Source organism: Rhodnius prolixus, unplaced genomic scaffold (assembly GCF_049639745.1).
Source record: "Rhodnius prolixus isolate KJV_2025 unplaced genomic scaffold, Rpr scaffold_1, whole genome shotgun sequence".
NCBI lineage: Eukaryota > Metazoa > Arthropoda > Insecta > Hemiptera > Reduviidae > Rhodnius > Rhodnius prolixus.
This window is the reverse complement of record NW_027411581.1, coordinates 50,004,464-50,019,956: the sequence shown is the minus strand read 5'-3', so window position 1 is coordinate 50,019,956 and position 15,493 is coordinate 50,004,464. Positions and strand designations below refer to the sequence as shown.

At 31.6% G+C, this 15,493-nt stretch overlaps 1 protein-coding gene and 1 long non-coding RNA gene across 2 annotated transcripts; one reads left to right on the top strand and one right to left on the bottom strand.

The window, feature by feature from the left end:
* Nucleotides 1–7,438: 7,438 nt before the first annotated feature.
* Nucleotides 7,439–8,847, bottom strand: LOC141451519 (uncharacterized). The gene is made up of 2 exons (XR_012456873.1): nucleotides 8,637–8,847; nucleotides 7,439–8,415 (listed from the first exon to the last, which is right to left on the bottom strand). It is a non-coding gene; the product is annotated as an uncharacterized lncRNA (long non-coding RNA).
* Nucleotides 8,848–11,676: 2,829 nt separating this feature from the next.
* On the top strand, nucleotides 11,677–15,277 carry LOC141461607 (uncharacterized). Its single transcript, XM_074142752.1, has 2 exons — nucleotides 11,677–11,759; nucleotides 14,892–15,277. The coding sequence occupies exons 1-2, from the start codon at nucleotides 11,748–11,750 to the stop codon at nucleotides 15,219–15,221; spliced, it is 342 nt and encodes a 113-aa protein (XP_073998853.1). The 5' UTR covers nucleotides 11,677–11,747; the 3' UTR covers nucleotides 15,222–15,277.
* Nucleotides 15,278–15,493: the final 216 nt, after the last annotated feature.

Genomic DNA, 15,493 nt, shown 5'->3' with positions numbered 1-15,493 from the left:
AAGAGATTTTTATTGCTAAAGAGGAATGAATGACTAATTCACCAGGTTTGCTAATAGATAGCGCACAGAGTCTCTTCTAAGTAATGTTGGCTAAAGATTACTGTCTATTTGATCTTCAGTAAATGATGATTAACATTGTAAGTTTTAATTGTAAATTTTTGGTAAATATTCATATCTCATGGGTCGAGAAATTTAAGGAACACTTTTGATTACTTAATATTGAGAAAACATTTTATAAATCTCAGTAAAAATATGTAAGTTGGGTTTTGTGAATTGGTGTGCAAATTTTTTTTTGAAGGATCTATAATTTGCAGAATCTATATAAAATTAATAATTATAGAACCAGAGTATTTGAAAAACATTTCTGATTTGTTTTATAGTTGGTTGGCGGCGTCCTTCTTTTCGAATTAAAGATAAAAAAAAAAGTGTTTCATTCAACTTTTGAGAGAGATCTGAGAGATCTCAAGATTCCATTTCTCTTTGATAAGGGTAGGTCGTATTTGTTCAAGGAATAAACATGGAGAAAGTCAGCGAGAACGCTACCTGATATAGACCCTGTCATTAATCTTAGTCAGATTGTAACCATTTGCTCGCAAGGTTGCAATTTATCACATTTAGTATTATTATCAGTGGGTAGATTGCAATCTCTGCGCTAAGCAAAGACACTCTGGACCAATTTTGTTATCTTCCCCCAAAAAAACCAATCTGGTGTGAACATTCCTACAACTATCTCTGACTTATTTCAAAATTTTCTTAAAATCTCCGAATTATTATTAAATATTGCTCAGAAGAGTTTGTCAATAGAGTGAAAGGTTGACCCAGCCGCCAACGTAAATTTAACTAGAAGCGATAGCTGTTTGGGACATTGTGTTTTTTCATATCTCTGTAGAAAAAGAATAAGAATAAAAAGTCTTTTTTTGGCATGTAAAGACAAATTACTTGGCCATTAATAGCGTCAGTGGAGTCTATAAATGACATTAATGTGTTGATATTACAGTTAGTGTACGCCATTCAGTACAAAAGTAAAATTAAAATAACATTTAAATAATAGGTACCATCCCAGCTCTAGTGGTCTTTATGTGAGAAAAGAAACTGTGTAGTAGGCGCTAATGGCCACAGACGTCGATCCGCCGGAAAAAAAAAAATGGACAAATAAGAAATAACGATAACAAATAAACAATTTATTCATATCCCTGTAATTATTAAATTAAAAAGGGACTTTATAAATTCAAATTTAAAGTATTTTCATACCCTTGGGAATGAATGTTAGATTGAGGGATTTCATTCGCTCTCAATTAAATAATTTCATTCGACTTATTTAACAACTTGTTCAGGTGATGCTAGATATCACAGAAGGTGTGTCAGTTTAATGAAAGAACGAGGCTATTTTATTTGTGAAATTGTTTTCCGTGATTGGCAAGTCTAAACGTTGTTCCCGACACTTCCTAGTTAGGTGTGTGCTTGGTTAACAACATACTATACCTACTCTACACACCTAAATTACACTTATGAGTCACTTCAAGTAGGTATCTGAGAAACCATAACGTAGTCGTTGGTTTTAGTTCTGTACTTCATTCTTAGCACTCTAAATGAGAATGTGCTTATTAAAATTGATAATTTTAATTTTTCAATTAATGATTGCACATAAAATACTTTACATGAATAAACTCTGTCTGTTACACAGTACCAGGAAATTTTAATATGTTACCCAATAACACGCGACAATAACACTTTGTTCAGTTATACATTGACATTGTATAACTAATAGGTTTGATGATGTTCACAAACTTGTTCCCTAAATTAAAGAGAAAGTCCTAAGAAGGCCACATCTGGTTGAAGCACTATTATTAATATATTAACGATCTGTAGCACGTAAACACTGCAGCATGTATACAAGGCTGAGCTAAGCATCTGGTCTGGTGAGACCAACGACCTTTTATTGTATATTTTGAAGGTCAAAGCAAGCGTTTGTTTAATGAAATAACTGCATGATAAAAAGAAATTGAATCTTTAAATCTATACAGAGTATTGTATCAGAGGGGATCAATATCCTGAACTAAACATTTTCTCACATCTTGAACCATAAGTCATGAGAAAGGTATTTTTTCTTATATCTAAAGAAAAAAAAATAAGCATCAGAATGGGAGCTCTATGTGAAGATGTCTCCTTAAACCACAATGCCCAATGAAGGCTTCAACCAAGTGTATGGGCGTGATCCGTGTAAAACCTATTATCTCACTTTTAACCCTTGACACATCCCCATCTCCATCTTAATCTGTATAAACCTTACATAAGGGTAAATACTGCAAAATTTTCCTCTCTTGAGAGCCCTTTCAACCATATTTCACAAGCCCACAGCAAGCTCGGAACAATTGAAGGGAATAATCGTCCGATTTGGTCGAACCATCCACCTCTCAATTACTGTTCATTATTTTTGGTGATGATTCTTTATTTCGATAGGATGAAAAAATAAATGTCAATTTCAGTCATGCCCTGAAAATGACATAGTCACTACGTCTAAAGCTCAAAAAAATAAATATCATGACTGAAATTAGCATTTATTTTTTCATCCTATCATCCATCTCTTTTACCTGAGATCCCAAATGACCACGCGTTCAAACTAGATAATTCTTAAAAGAAATTGATCCGAAAGCACAAGAATTAAGTACCTCAAATACAAGTGAAACAACAAATAATAGAATAAATATCGGCTTAGAAAACACGGCAGACCCCAGCAAGTGACTCTAATGTCTAATTGAGGTCTGGGTATGAAAAAGTATTATTTAGAAATTGATCTCTTCCAACCACTAATACACTTCGTAAATCATAAACTTATAATAGAGCTATGCACGGTTATATAAACTATTTAATATTAATAAATAGTAAATGTGCTTAAAAAGTTGCGAGTTTGAAGACAATGTGTGACCCGAGGAAGGACTTCTTCTGACTTTCACACCAGATTTTTCTAATGGAAAGAAGAATTGAAACATAAAATCACTCACACATTTAAACAGTAATTTGAATAGCAGTAAGTAGGAAAAATTCAATAACTTCCAAGTTTATTATAGATAAAGTAGACTCGTAATCTAGTTTATTACTAGAACAACGAATTTATTATATATATTTTGTTTTTGTTTTAATAAAAGCATAATTCAAATGAATTTTACTTTTTTGTTTTCCTTAGAGGATTCATGTTCATATTTGAGAAGAAGGAATTTAATTTTCATCACTTTTTTCCCCCTCGCCCACCACGCCGACTAATAAATAATTTTAAAGGTTGGAATGATAAATAGATTTCGTTTCTTAAACTTAAAACATTAAGAGAGCAATTTAAAGATCATAGGTTATTTTATCATTAAAGGCACTTGATGTCCTTTAAGATTAAGATCAAATATTTGACAAGTCAAGGGACGTGATTAATCAATTACAAAATAAAATATTAATAAAAAAAAAAAACTTTAAATATTATTTTAAAATCAACACCAAAACCAAATTAGTAATATTTTAAATTTATGAAATTACCGTTACAGTTTAGCCTTAATTCGGATGATTTTTGTTGTTTATTTAATTATAGTTAATAGTTAAATTATAATTTTTCAAATTGCAAAAAACTTTGTATACAGATTATACGAAAAATAATTTGTATATTTTTGTATGTAGTTAATAAGGTTGAGTATTTAACATATGTATGTGTGAACAATCTCTTTGTTATGTTAGTATTAAAGTGACTTTTGGTGTTAAACCAATGAAATTCATCAAATTCTCATAATTGTTCTTAAATTATAACAACCCACAGTAAACCTTTGAATCCCTACTTCTAAAAATCCATGTCGTGCAAATATTATAAACAATTTTGTTTTCTTTAGTTTTATTATAAATAAATGAAATTCTGAGTTAAAGAGAACACTTTTAGGTGCATCAGAAGTAGAAAACAATCTTACACGGTTTGATGAAACAAATTTAAAATCAGGTTTTGAAAACTCAAACGACTTTCTCTTACTTCTCATTCTCATCACTAAGTTTCAAACTCACAAATTTCCTTCAAACTCGGAAAAAAATTTGCGTGTAATAATCTTTCACCAACATTATAGTTTGTGAAAGCGTGCATTACTCTAAAAGATGAAGTACTCTACAACTACTTATTCGAATGAAGAGATTTAAGTAAAACTAAGAGAAATCTGTGCGTATGTACGAGTATGCAAGAAGAAAATTAAAATAAAAGCCTAGGAACCATTTTAGAGAAAGTGTTCTATTCATTAAGCAAAAATATACTTCTAGTTGAGTTCCAAAAAGTCGAAATTGACAAAACGTTTATCCTCCTCAACGTTAAAAAGAATATAGGAGGTATTTTACAGAAAGTGGCCCTTTAGGGGGAATGTATCTAAGCCCATCTCCCAGAAGTAATCTTAAATTATTTCATTTGTAATCACTATATGATGCTAAAATAAAATCGTCGAGCCGTTTGCTAGGAAATCTCAAGATACTTAAAAAAAATCAGTTCAGTCATTCTAAAGGAAAGCCTCTCACTTCTAGAAGTACCTTTCCTACATGAGTACAATTAGCACACCGAGCTTAAAACAAATTAAATAAATAATAATTATTCGAGCCAATTTTTAGAAAATCATAAAAAAGTGATTCTATGTATTCAGTAGATATTTTAGTCAATAGATTTAGACCAAAATCTTATTGCGGTAAGCGAAATAACAAAGTTCAACTTTCTAAGATTTTTCTTTCTTGAGTTTTGATGGACACACACCTATTCCATTAATAATAATTTTAAAAAAGTCGGACTTATAGAACCTCAAAACGGTTATTTTCTATGAAAACCCAAAATCTAAAATCTGCCAGATAACAATACATTCTCTCAGATCAGTAAGAGAAATTAACTAAATGCATACATAAGTAAGAAAATCTCATTTTTTGACCTTAACAATTTAAGCAATCATTTCTATGCAATGTGCCACTACACTATACGTCTATATAGTGTAACATTTAATCCTATCTGACATACATTTGATTTCTAACATTTGATTTAGATTTCGTGCCCTAATAAAGTCAACGTTTAGTAAATTACATTTTATACAGTAGACCTTTGATTTAAAATATGTAGATAGTTATGAAGTAAGTATGTAAACTTATAGAAATAGCTAATTAGTGATACTTTTCATTGGTTTAAAAATAAGAACTGTTACCAGCTTACTGGTTAGGAGAACATTAAAAAATCAAGCAGCCCCATTATACGTAGCTTTCAGCTTAGTGTGCTGCAAGGCATCAGGCGTACATTAATTAAAAAAACAAAATTTGTTAATAAATTAACACTCTGATAAGTTAGAAGCTGAATCAGGGAGAAGAAAGTGAATCGGAAGTGGAGTCAGGAAGAAGGCGACCATCTTATTTCTCACTCATTCCTATTAAATAGAGGTAAAAGTTAACAATACGTTATTACGTTGCTTCTTAAATGTGGGAAAAATATCTTTTATCTGATAACCTTAAGATGAGATATGTGCTACTCTCCGAACAAGAGAAATGAAAATAAAGCTTTTTAATTCAGATTTCATGCTGAATATTATAAAAATTATATTAGATCTAAAATGGATCATGGAAGGAATGAACCATTGCTAATGCATATTGAATTTTGTATTTAGTTATGCAGTGCCATATCCTGAATGTTAACTTAAGGAGTGCAATTTATACTTTACAAATACTTTACAATTTATACTTTGGCCGATGAAAATTTAGCTTTTTCAGAGTTTTTTAACATAAAATACAGTCAGTTGTATTTAAATGTGCATTCATTATGCATGTTCACTTTTTTTTATTTTTTGGAAAGTGGGGTTTTGCACTAGGGCTTATTTATGATCTATTGCACTCCTCACCACTGGTCAGACCATGCAACTTATCTAGTGATGAAACAACGGATCCAGGTACTCAGGAGAAGAGGTGAAGGAGAAGCTCGAAGGAGATCCTGTTAGAAAGAACTAATCCCTGAAGAAAACTCAATCCCTAAACACTCTATCTATACATTTTGTAGAAAGATCTCCCGAGAAGATTCTAGCTACGGTATTTGCCCGCATAACCCCTCGTAAGTACAAAGTCTTGACAGTTTTCCATCTACACCACTCCTCTAACGTTTCTTTGATTTTCTAAGAATGGCTCTTCGAAATCAAAAAGAGAACCAAGCTCACCCAAGGAGTTGTAGCAAGAGAACGTAGCTATTAGTCAGGTTTGTTTCTGCTCTCCCAAGCACCCTAGCTCGCAAAGTTATTCCAAAATATTACAAAATGGGTCTCAAATTGTAATGGTGTTCTAAGAAAATATACATCCCTTCACCCGTGCTAACCTCCCAAGTTAGAGTAATTGTACATATCGGATTGGCAAAGCGCCTAAACACCTAGAAACCACTTAGGCTCTCTGAAGAAACTTCAGGAAAAGAAGGAGTAGACAAGTTGGAACGACCATACCCTAAAGCCTTAATACCTCTCCCCTAAAGTTCAGTTACACTCTGCTTCAACACCCAACAAGTACAAAAAAGACTTGACGAGGGTGGTTCCTGTATTCTCCCAAACTCACGTTAACTAAGAAGAAGTGTAGAGTCTGGTGTCTCCGTTTTCGCCCCAGCTACACCTGGCCCACTCATCCTTAAGTAAAGTAATACCTATTATTTCATGCAGGTATCACGTCCAAATACCAATTAGGTATCGTGGACGGAGACGACTAGTAAACACTTTACGAAAAGGTTCTCATATTAAAAATTTAATTAAATCCAAGGCCTAGACCAGGAATCGAACCCAGTACCACAATACGTATTAGCGTTGCAGGTCTCGGCTCTAACCGCTTGGCTATCGTAGCGCCTTCATCCTTAAGTATAGGACGAGTGAAACCAGAGATTGGTCTAGGAAAATGCTGAAAGAGCGAGGTGCAGCAGTTCGGGATATGTTGCTTCCTAGCATCTTGTAATGTTTGCAACGTTGCAAAAATTATCTCAATTGAAAAATGATTTCAGTAGAATGTGTTGAATAGTATGTTCGTTGATTTACTAAGGATATTTTTTGGAGGAGTCCTGACTACTGGTAATTTTGGTTAACTTCATAAGTAAATATTGAAAAAAAATATTTATTTTTGCCTATATTTATAAAAATCAAAAATTCTTGTTTGTTTGTTTAGAATTTGAATAATGTTTATAATAATAATACTTATGAAACCTCACAGTAAATTTATAATTCAACAGTCAATTTTATGAACCTAGTTATCAATTATCAATTTAAATAATTCTTATTTCCAATTAATTCTTTAAAATATTGGCTGAGAAACTGTTCTTTTAGTGAAAGTGACTACATCATTGCAAAGAACTCATTCAGAAAAATATTAAGAAAATGATGGAATTTCTTGAGTAAACAATTTAAAACTATGTGGTAATGTATTAACTGATGGAAATATATCATTTAATAAGCCATTTATTAATATGCTTGCTAATGCTCACAGCAACGAAAAAAGAGGAAATTTTTGTTTTCCTAACATTCATAAAAGAAATATTTACTTTCAACAAGAACCCACATCATGTACATATAAGATTTTTCACCAATGGATGAGTTGATTTCAAGTCACTAACCAACGCACGTACTAAACAATTTAATTGAGCAATGCAATTGTGAGCAATATTTATCTTTGCACACCCACATATTTAACTAGTATACATACTGAAGAACAAACAAAATAGCATGAGACACGGTAGTTATGCTGTTGTGAATGATGTAGTTGTGAAACGTTCTCTCTCGTGGAGAGTCTTCCATTAAAACAACTTCCCAGTCAACTAATCATTCTGACAACACACTCTGAGTTTGACCATTACCGAAATTCTCGATCCGTCACTAAAAAAAAACGTTCGTGATTTTAACAAGTCATGCAGCATTCCGAACCAATTAATTATTGACAACATATGATTTATTAATTTTATAATTAACATCAAAAGCATATAATTTTCATTATTTATTTATTAAATAATAAAGAATCTCAAAAACAGAAATTACGTGTACAGATTTCCTGAATTAATTCTTTTTGCAACTTACGCTAGTTCATTACCACCATTACAGGCAAGTTTATCTTGAAAACGTAAAGGTCTGATTGCAACAAGTTATCTGGTTCTTTTCTGTATAAATAAAAATTATATTTTTTGTTGAAGAGGTTTTGTTCTGCTCTAGGAGCTATTAAAGTTGAAACCAGGTGAAATCTGTGCAGCTTAGCTATTTCTTCTCAAGCAAAAACGAAGTGCTAGCAATAATTGAATTAGCCATTGTATCTTAGTTTCGTTTGCCATTTCATTTTCAAATATTTTGTTTCTGTTCTCATTAAAAATTTAGAATTATGAATTTCATCGGTTCGTTCTTCAGTAGCATAAAGATAGACCTATAAAGGTGACTTAAAACAACAAAAAACTTGTTAAGTTTTATTCTTAATTAAGTAAATTAAGATTATAAAAAATTATTTATCTAAAAATATAAAAAGTGTATTTCTGTAGGTACCAAAAAACAAAATTCTTCTATAACTATTAAATCAGAAATATGCAAGTGGAAAAGAAAAGCCAGCTCTTATTTGTACCAATAAATAAATGAGGTAAATTTAATACTGTTCTAACTTACAGCCCTTAATTTACTGATAAATAAATCATTTTTGTAAACATCATCGCTGTTTTTGTAGTTAATAATTTTTAGTAATCAATAAAATTAATTTCATCTTCTAATGTATATTGGCGTAAATAAATTTGTCACAAAACTATAAAAAAGTATTTGTTCATTTTATCTGTAGTAACTTTTAGAGTAATGAATGTCAGAAATCATAATGGAAATCAAATTTTCTATTCTGAAACTGTTGTATCAACATGTGATCTATATTTCAGACAGATGAAATCCCGAAAGCGATAAGTAAGATTGAAATAAATAAACATGCGTCCAACGACGGATAAAAATTAACGATTTTCTTATTTATTCAGCACTTCGGATACATCTACAGTTTCATAAACACAAATAGTCTTTTAATAAATTATTAAAACTGATTTTTTTTTTTTTTTTAAAAAAAAGGGATTCATTTCTTCCATTGATACATAATCTATTTTTTTTAATTATCTGATTTGTGCAATTAATCTGAATTTATTATTAGAGTTGTTTTTATTTAAATATTATTAAGTAGAGATTTCAACTAGCAATATCCCACATGATATTGCGCAAGGCTGCTTAACAATTGCCTTTTAAAGTGGTTTGAATACAGCATGAGAATCAAAATGGATTTCTAGGGTACGATGATGTACAGCTAATCTTGATTAAAATCTATTCACTCTTTTGTCTTTGGTACGCAGTCAAAAGTGAATAGAAAAGGAAGCGTACATAATGTTCGTTGACTTCCAGAAGATACTTGTATAATTTATATACAATATATTTAACAATATACTTTATAACTTGTGTATACTGTTGTATAACATGTGCATTTTAACGTACATAAATTACATTCATTTGGCATCAAAAGGAGATTGATTAAAATTGTTTAACACAATAAAGCATAATATGCAAATCACAATAAATTTATGGAAGTTTAACCGAAGTCCGAAACCGATAGATCGTTTCAGGTGTCGTAGGAGACATTCTAGCCCTAGGAATACGCTAGAAGGAAATATTTCTAATTTTTTGGAGAACAGCTACTTCTAGATGGGGCAGCTGGCTAGCACAGACATTTTGTGATCGGACACCCGCAGAATGTCGTCTCCCTCAATCCCAGGTTCCTCTTTTCCACCCTACCTCCTGAGCCTCGCACCAGCAAGCATGAATATAAGATATTTAAACTGCGACTCCCAAACAAATAAGTTTCCAAGCTAGAATTTTCCCGTGGGCTCGCTTAACCCTGTGCATCTGCATATATTAATTAATTCTGTAGTGTGTGAATGAGAGCAGTGCCACTGAAAGTGATGTTGTGTTATTAGGCTGGAATATCCGCAGAGTCATAAAGTTGATTGTCCTCTTTCTACTATGGGGGTTTAAATCTTTATTGTATTTTGGTATCACTTTAAAAAAATATGAATGTCACGGTGAACTCAGCTTGTTTGTACTTGCTCTCTACAGTTTCATTAAGAAAATAAATATAAATGAAATAAATATTTAAAATGTATACAAGAAGTCCAAATTATTAGTGTGTCTATAAGGTTCAAAGAAGAATCAGTGAAAAAATCAATAACTTTGTTAATAAGGTTATTTTCAATAGGCATTAACAAAACACTCACAATGTATTTACATCTTGGTTTTCCAGAAGTTATCTCTAACAAATTTGTTTGCTCAAAGGTCCAGAGATACGGATCACCTGTCACATTAAAGCCTCCAAACTCGCTTACTAAGTAAGCAGATGGGAAACCTAATATGTTTTCCTGCTAACATAATCATCCTCTTGAATTTGTATGCTGTACTAGTTAGTACAAGACCCAGTTTCTAGTTGAATGTAGCTATTTGGTGTTTTTGTAGAGTGGTGTAAAAGCATTTATATAATTTATGTAATTTAACTTGGTCTCGAACAATAACAACTACTTAACAAGGATCCTAAATTTAGGCAAGAAAAAGAAGAATACTTCAGAAAATGAGTAAATAGGTGTTCCTCTCTTTGTCAACCTGCAGTTTACTTCTATTTTACATTTGCGTAAAGGAAGAGTTTAGAAAATAAAAATTCAAAAGTATGTAACTATCCTGCATTTAGAAAAACTCGAAACGCACGTACAATAAAACTGAATTTTAAATGACAACATTCATCTAGTTTGAAATCTTGAGTTTACCCTCAAGAGATCCTTTATTTATTTTATTTTTTTAAATCTATGGTTTAATGTTTTTCTTATACATATATAGGAGAGTTAAACCATTTAATCTTGTCTATAGCTGGACAAATATTTAAATAATTTGTATTATTTGCAGTACATTTACATTTTTTGTAGCAAATGACTTCAGATGTTGACTTGCCAGTCTCCGTTCGGTGTTATCTTGTTACAGGCAACAATGTCCATTACTGACAGTGAGATGTAAGAAGCTTCTAAGCAAAGAAAAACCAAAGGGCCAGCAGCTGGTTTCGAATCCGTGATCTCTGCGTGAGAATCCCTTGCATTAATCACTGAGCAATTTCTAATTAATCCATTCTGGCCATAATGGTTTAATAATTGTAATATTATAGAAATACTCCATTTTCCAAATTAAAAAACAAATCTTTTTTAACTAATTATTGTTGTAATTTCGATTGTTACTATTAATATTATAAAAAGTAAAAAAAAAAGTATTATTAATAACAAAGTAACTAGTGCCAATTATTCACCACATTTGGAGATATTTCCATTCAATAGTGGTACCTTCTATTGGATTCTCTCATAAAGCTAGCTCACAATATTGTTTTTGATTTCGGAAGATGCTTTAATTGGCAGCAGCACTAAAGCTCCTCCTAAACAATTCTACCTTGTCGGCATTAAAAAATGAAAACTTGTTAAATGTATTTTTTAAAATTTTTATAATTACCTATTCGTGGGGCTTCTACAATCAGAGTAGGCGTGCCTTATTATTTCGCAATTCTTCAGCAGCCAGGATTCTCCTGAAAGACTCCCCTCTAATCCTGACAAAGTTCCGGGGAGGGGTGCTTCTTCCTCGCTTAGTATAAATACTAGCATCGCACTAAATGAAAACATTGTCCTACCACTTTGTACCTTCACGTGTACTGTACCCCATTCAGCAACAAACATGTTCAAATTGGTAAGTCTTGTTTTATGGTTTTATGTACTTTTTTAAGATGAAAAAAACATTTTTACAAATAGAAAATAAATGAACCGAACCAGCACTTTTTGGCTTTTACTTATGTTACGGTTGTTAAAGCAAGGAAAATCAAAATTTGGCTCCAAAAGGCTTTTTCTTTATCGTCACTAATAAGTTAAATAAATAATAAATTAGAAAAATAAAGGTTTAATTATCTTAAAATAATAAACTGTCATTTATTAATGGTCTTATACAAAAATAACAGCATCACAAAATGTACCAATATTCTTGATTTGATTTTACAACCAAAAATTAATTTAAAATGCAAATCATGGTTAAACAATTTATCATTTCTTTTAACAATAAGGGTTATGTTAAGTTTGGAGAGTTTCAAGTTCAAAACATAAAGTAACAAGATACTTTTGAAAAATGAACACAAAGTTCTATAGGACTTGAAAAAGTTTTAACTTTCTTCCCACTCCATTTCACTAGCGTTTAGGTGTACCCATTTTCTGGTTTTTATCATTGGTTGACAATCGTATTTAAATTAATGCCCTAATTTCGCTTTTATCCATTAAAAGATTATCATCTTTAATCCTCACTGATTTTGTTCCTACCCAACCATATTTAGATTTTGGAAGACAAAGTCTTCGTAAAATAGGCGTGAAATTATCCTCTAAAAACCCAAAAATAATGATAAAGCCAGCTGTCTATACTTCCCTGTTTATTATAAGTTTGTTATTTTTTAATATTAGTTGAGCAATTGAGTTAATATTAGTTAAGGCGAGAGCTGTTATATTCTCAGCATTACACAAGCAGTAGGTTTTAGCAAATCTTTCAAAAATGAATGAAAATTGTTTTTGAAAACACAGCTACCTAACTGCAGGTTTTAATGTCCATAATGCTGGTACGTTCTGGTAGTGGAAACTTTATTTCCATCAGGTAGACTGTCCTTTAGGTTATCTTCTCCTAGGGTCTTTTTCCTTACTGTTCATAGATAGACACTATGACAAGTGAACCCTGTTAAGTATCCAACAATGTGATTAGAAGATACTAGGCACCGATTACCAGAATTGATAACATAATTTAAAAGAAAAGTCTTCAGAGTCTTCTTAACATTTGATGCCTTTTTTTAAGTAGCAGACGGCCCTGTCCTGCACCAAACAGCGAGCAGTAGAGATTTGAAGAAAAGAAAACTCTCTCCCCTTAGAATTTTGGTATACCTAGACTCGAATAAGGAACCTCCGGTTTTTGAGACGCAGTGCTTACTACTCCCTTGCCAAGACTTTTTAAATGTTAAGTTGGTTTCTATACCATTTAAGGTGGGAAACTGCCCTATAGTAAGAAGGTATCTAAGTTCACAAACATCCCTGCCTTCTGATAACCTATAAAAATAAATTTTCAAGAAAAATAAAAAATAGAAATAGGTATAGAAAGTTTAAAGAAACGTGTTGGAATTATTTTTGGGTTTAAGTAGATTTTCTTCAAACTCGGAAGAATACAGTGAATTTTATTAAAACGACATTCCACAAGAACTCTTAACTCTCATATCTCCCTAGACGCCACGTAGTCATTAATTTACAAAAAAATTCAGAGATTGGTAGGAAATTCCAGTGGTCACTTGGTTAGATGCACTATGCAATCAATGTTAGAAATGTGGTTAGGTCCGTTGTACTGGATAATATCTTTGTGTCAGTATCTATAGTGCGAGACAGTAACATAAGTGAAATCAAAATCTCTACACTAAACTTATTAATATTACCTCTGAAGATAGAGGAAAATCCGAAACCGGTGAGGGATACTAAAATATGGCTGCTAGGACGGATAAAGTCAGAACTACCAATAATATTTTGAATAAATCCTTTCTACTCTGTTCTCCGATGATTCTCTTTTTCTAAATTAGAGTTTCTTTTTTTGCGAATTTGTCTTTTACTAATATGTTCAGACATCTTTCTAATTTTACACTTATTTATTTATTCAATTCATGAATTCATGGATGTACACAAAACAAAGAATTAATTGCAAAAATAACTGTATAATCTGTACACACAATTAAAAAAACAAAGAACAACAATAAGACAAAGACAAAATTTGTTAAACTTGGGTTTTCCAACAATACAGTTCTTGCAGTTTTTTGACCTGTATACAATTGTCCTAACGGACTGTTTTAATAAATAATTTAAATAAGAATACCCTAATTTTTAAAGATATGTTCGCAGAGCAAAGAAAAATAAATGTTTAATGTAGTAAGAATATTAAGAAATTGTCGTAAACCTAACCAAATTAGTTAAAATAAAATAAACCTCAAAATAAAAAAATACCAGAAAGAGAAAACGAAATTAAAATATATTTCTACTTTTACCTTAGGGCAACTAGGCACAAGATGACTATTTAAACATAGCAAGGTTAATTAAAAAAATTCTTTTCTTGTTTTATGAGCAACTGTTGAAATAGAAAACACAACATTTTATTTTTTGTAATGCTCTTGCTTCAAAAATTCAGTTATATCGAACCTACATAAATGCACTTCTCACCCAAATATAGCTGTAATGGTGTATTCCATAAAATTCTTATTTCGAAAATATTTTCTCTAAGTTCAGTTCGAGAAAGTAAAAAAACTTTCACTGTCAACATTTACGATAACAAAATAGATAAAGAAACAATTAATAAGTAAAACATTTAAATTTGATTCAAAATTCATTATACAGTAGACTTACTGTTGTCAGCTGAGTTCCTTCTCTCTTTAATTAAATGCTCATAATCAAAATCAGCAATGTTGGAAGGTCCTACTTAATCGCAAACAATGGGAACGGGCCTAATTATAACACACCTCTTTTAGATGAGAAAAAGCGAAAAGTTAAAAGTAAACTAAACATTGGTTAGAGCACAACTGAATTTTCATTGTAGAGAGAGATTTTGATTTGCATGTGACATAAAAGGTTAATCATGTAGAATGAAAACATGTAAACCATCATCAGGTCTACATTGCGCACATTTTTGTTATTGTTGGAACTAACAGTTACTCAATGGTGAACGGACTATTGAAGAGTTCCTTGTAAGATTTGTTGATTAGAAAAGTAAATAGATTAGATTCACTAGAATAATTGATTCTAATAATTTTTTGTTTTCCAGGTTGTCTTGTCAGTGCTGTTTGCAGCCGTCTCTGCTGGTTTCTTAGGAGTTCCTGCGCTTTACAGTGCTGCACCTGTAGCCACATATGCTGCAGCTGCACCCGTGGTCACCGCTCATGCACCCGTAGTAGCTCCATTGACAGTAGCACATGCTCCAGTTGCTACCTCTTATGCCAATACTTACAGGACTGTTAACAAGCCTGTACTTGCTGCTTACGCCGCTGCTCCTGTAGCAACATACGCTGCAGCTGCACCATTGGTTGCTCATGCTGCTCCCTTAGCAGTTGCTCATGCACCACTACCTGTTGCTCATGCTTTCTATCATAAATAATCAACTAATGCTTTTAATGTACATAATACGCTCACAATAAAAAATTATAAAATGTATTCAAACAATTCTTTTATAATCCTGAAGATTTTTTTTTTACAAATAAAACGACTGAGAGAGGTGTGCATCATTAAACGTTCAGTTTTAGAAAATCTCAAATTATTATTTACACAAGATTCGCAATCTTATATTGCAGGAATAAGTAAAAGCATTGTAATATGCATGTGCCGAAACAGTTATGTTTGAACTCAGATTATTTGAATTTTTAATTAAAT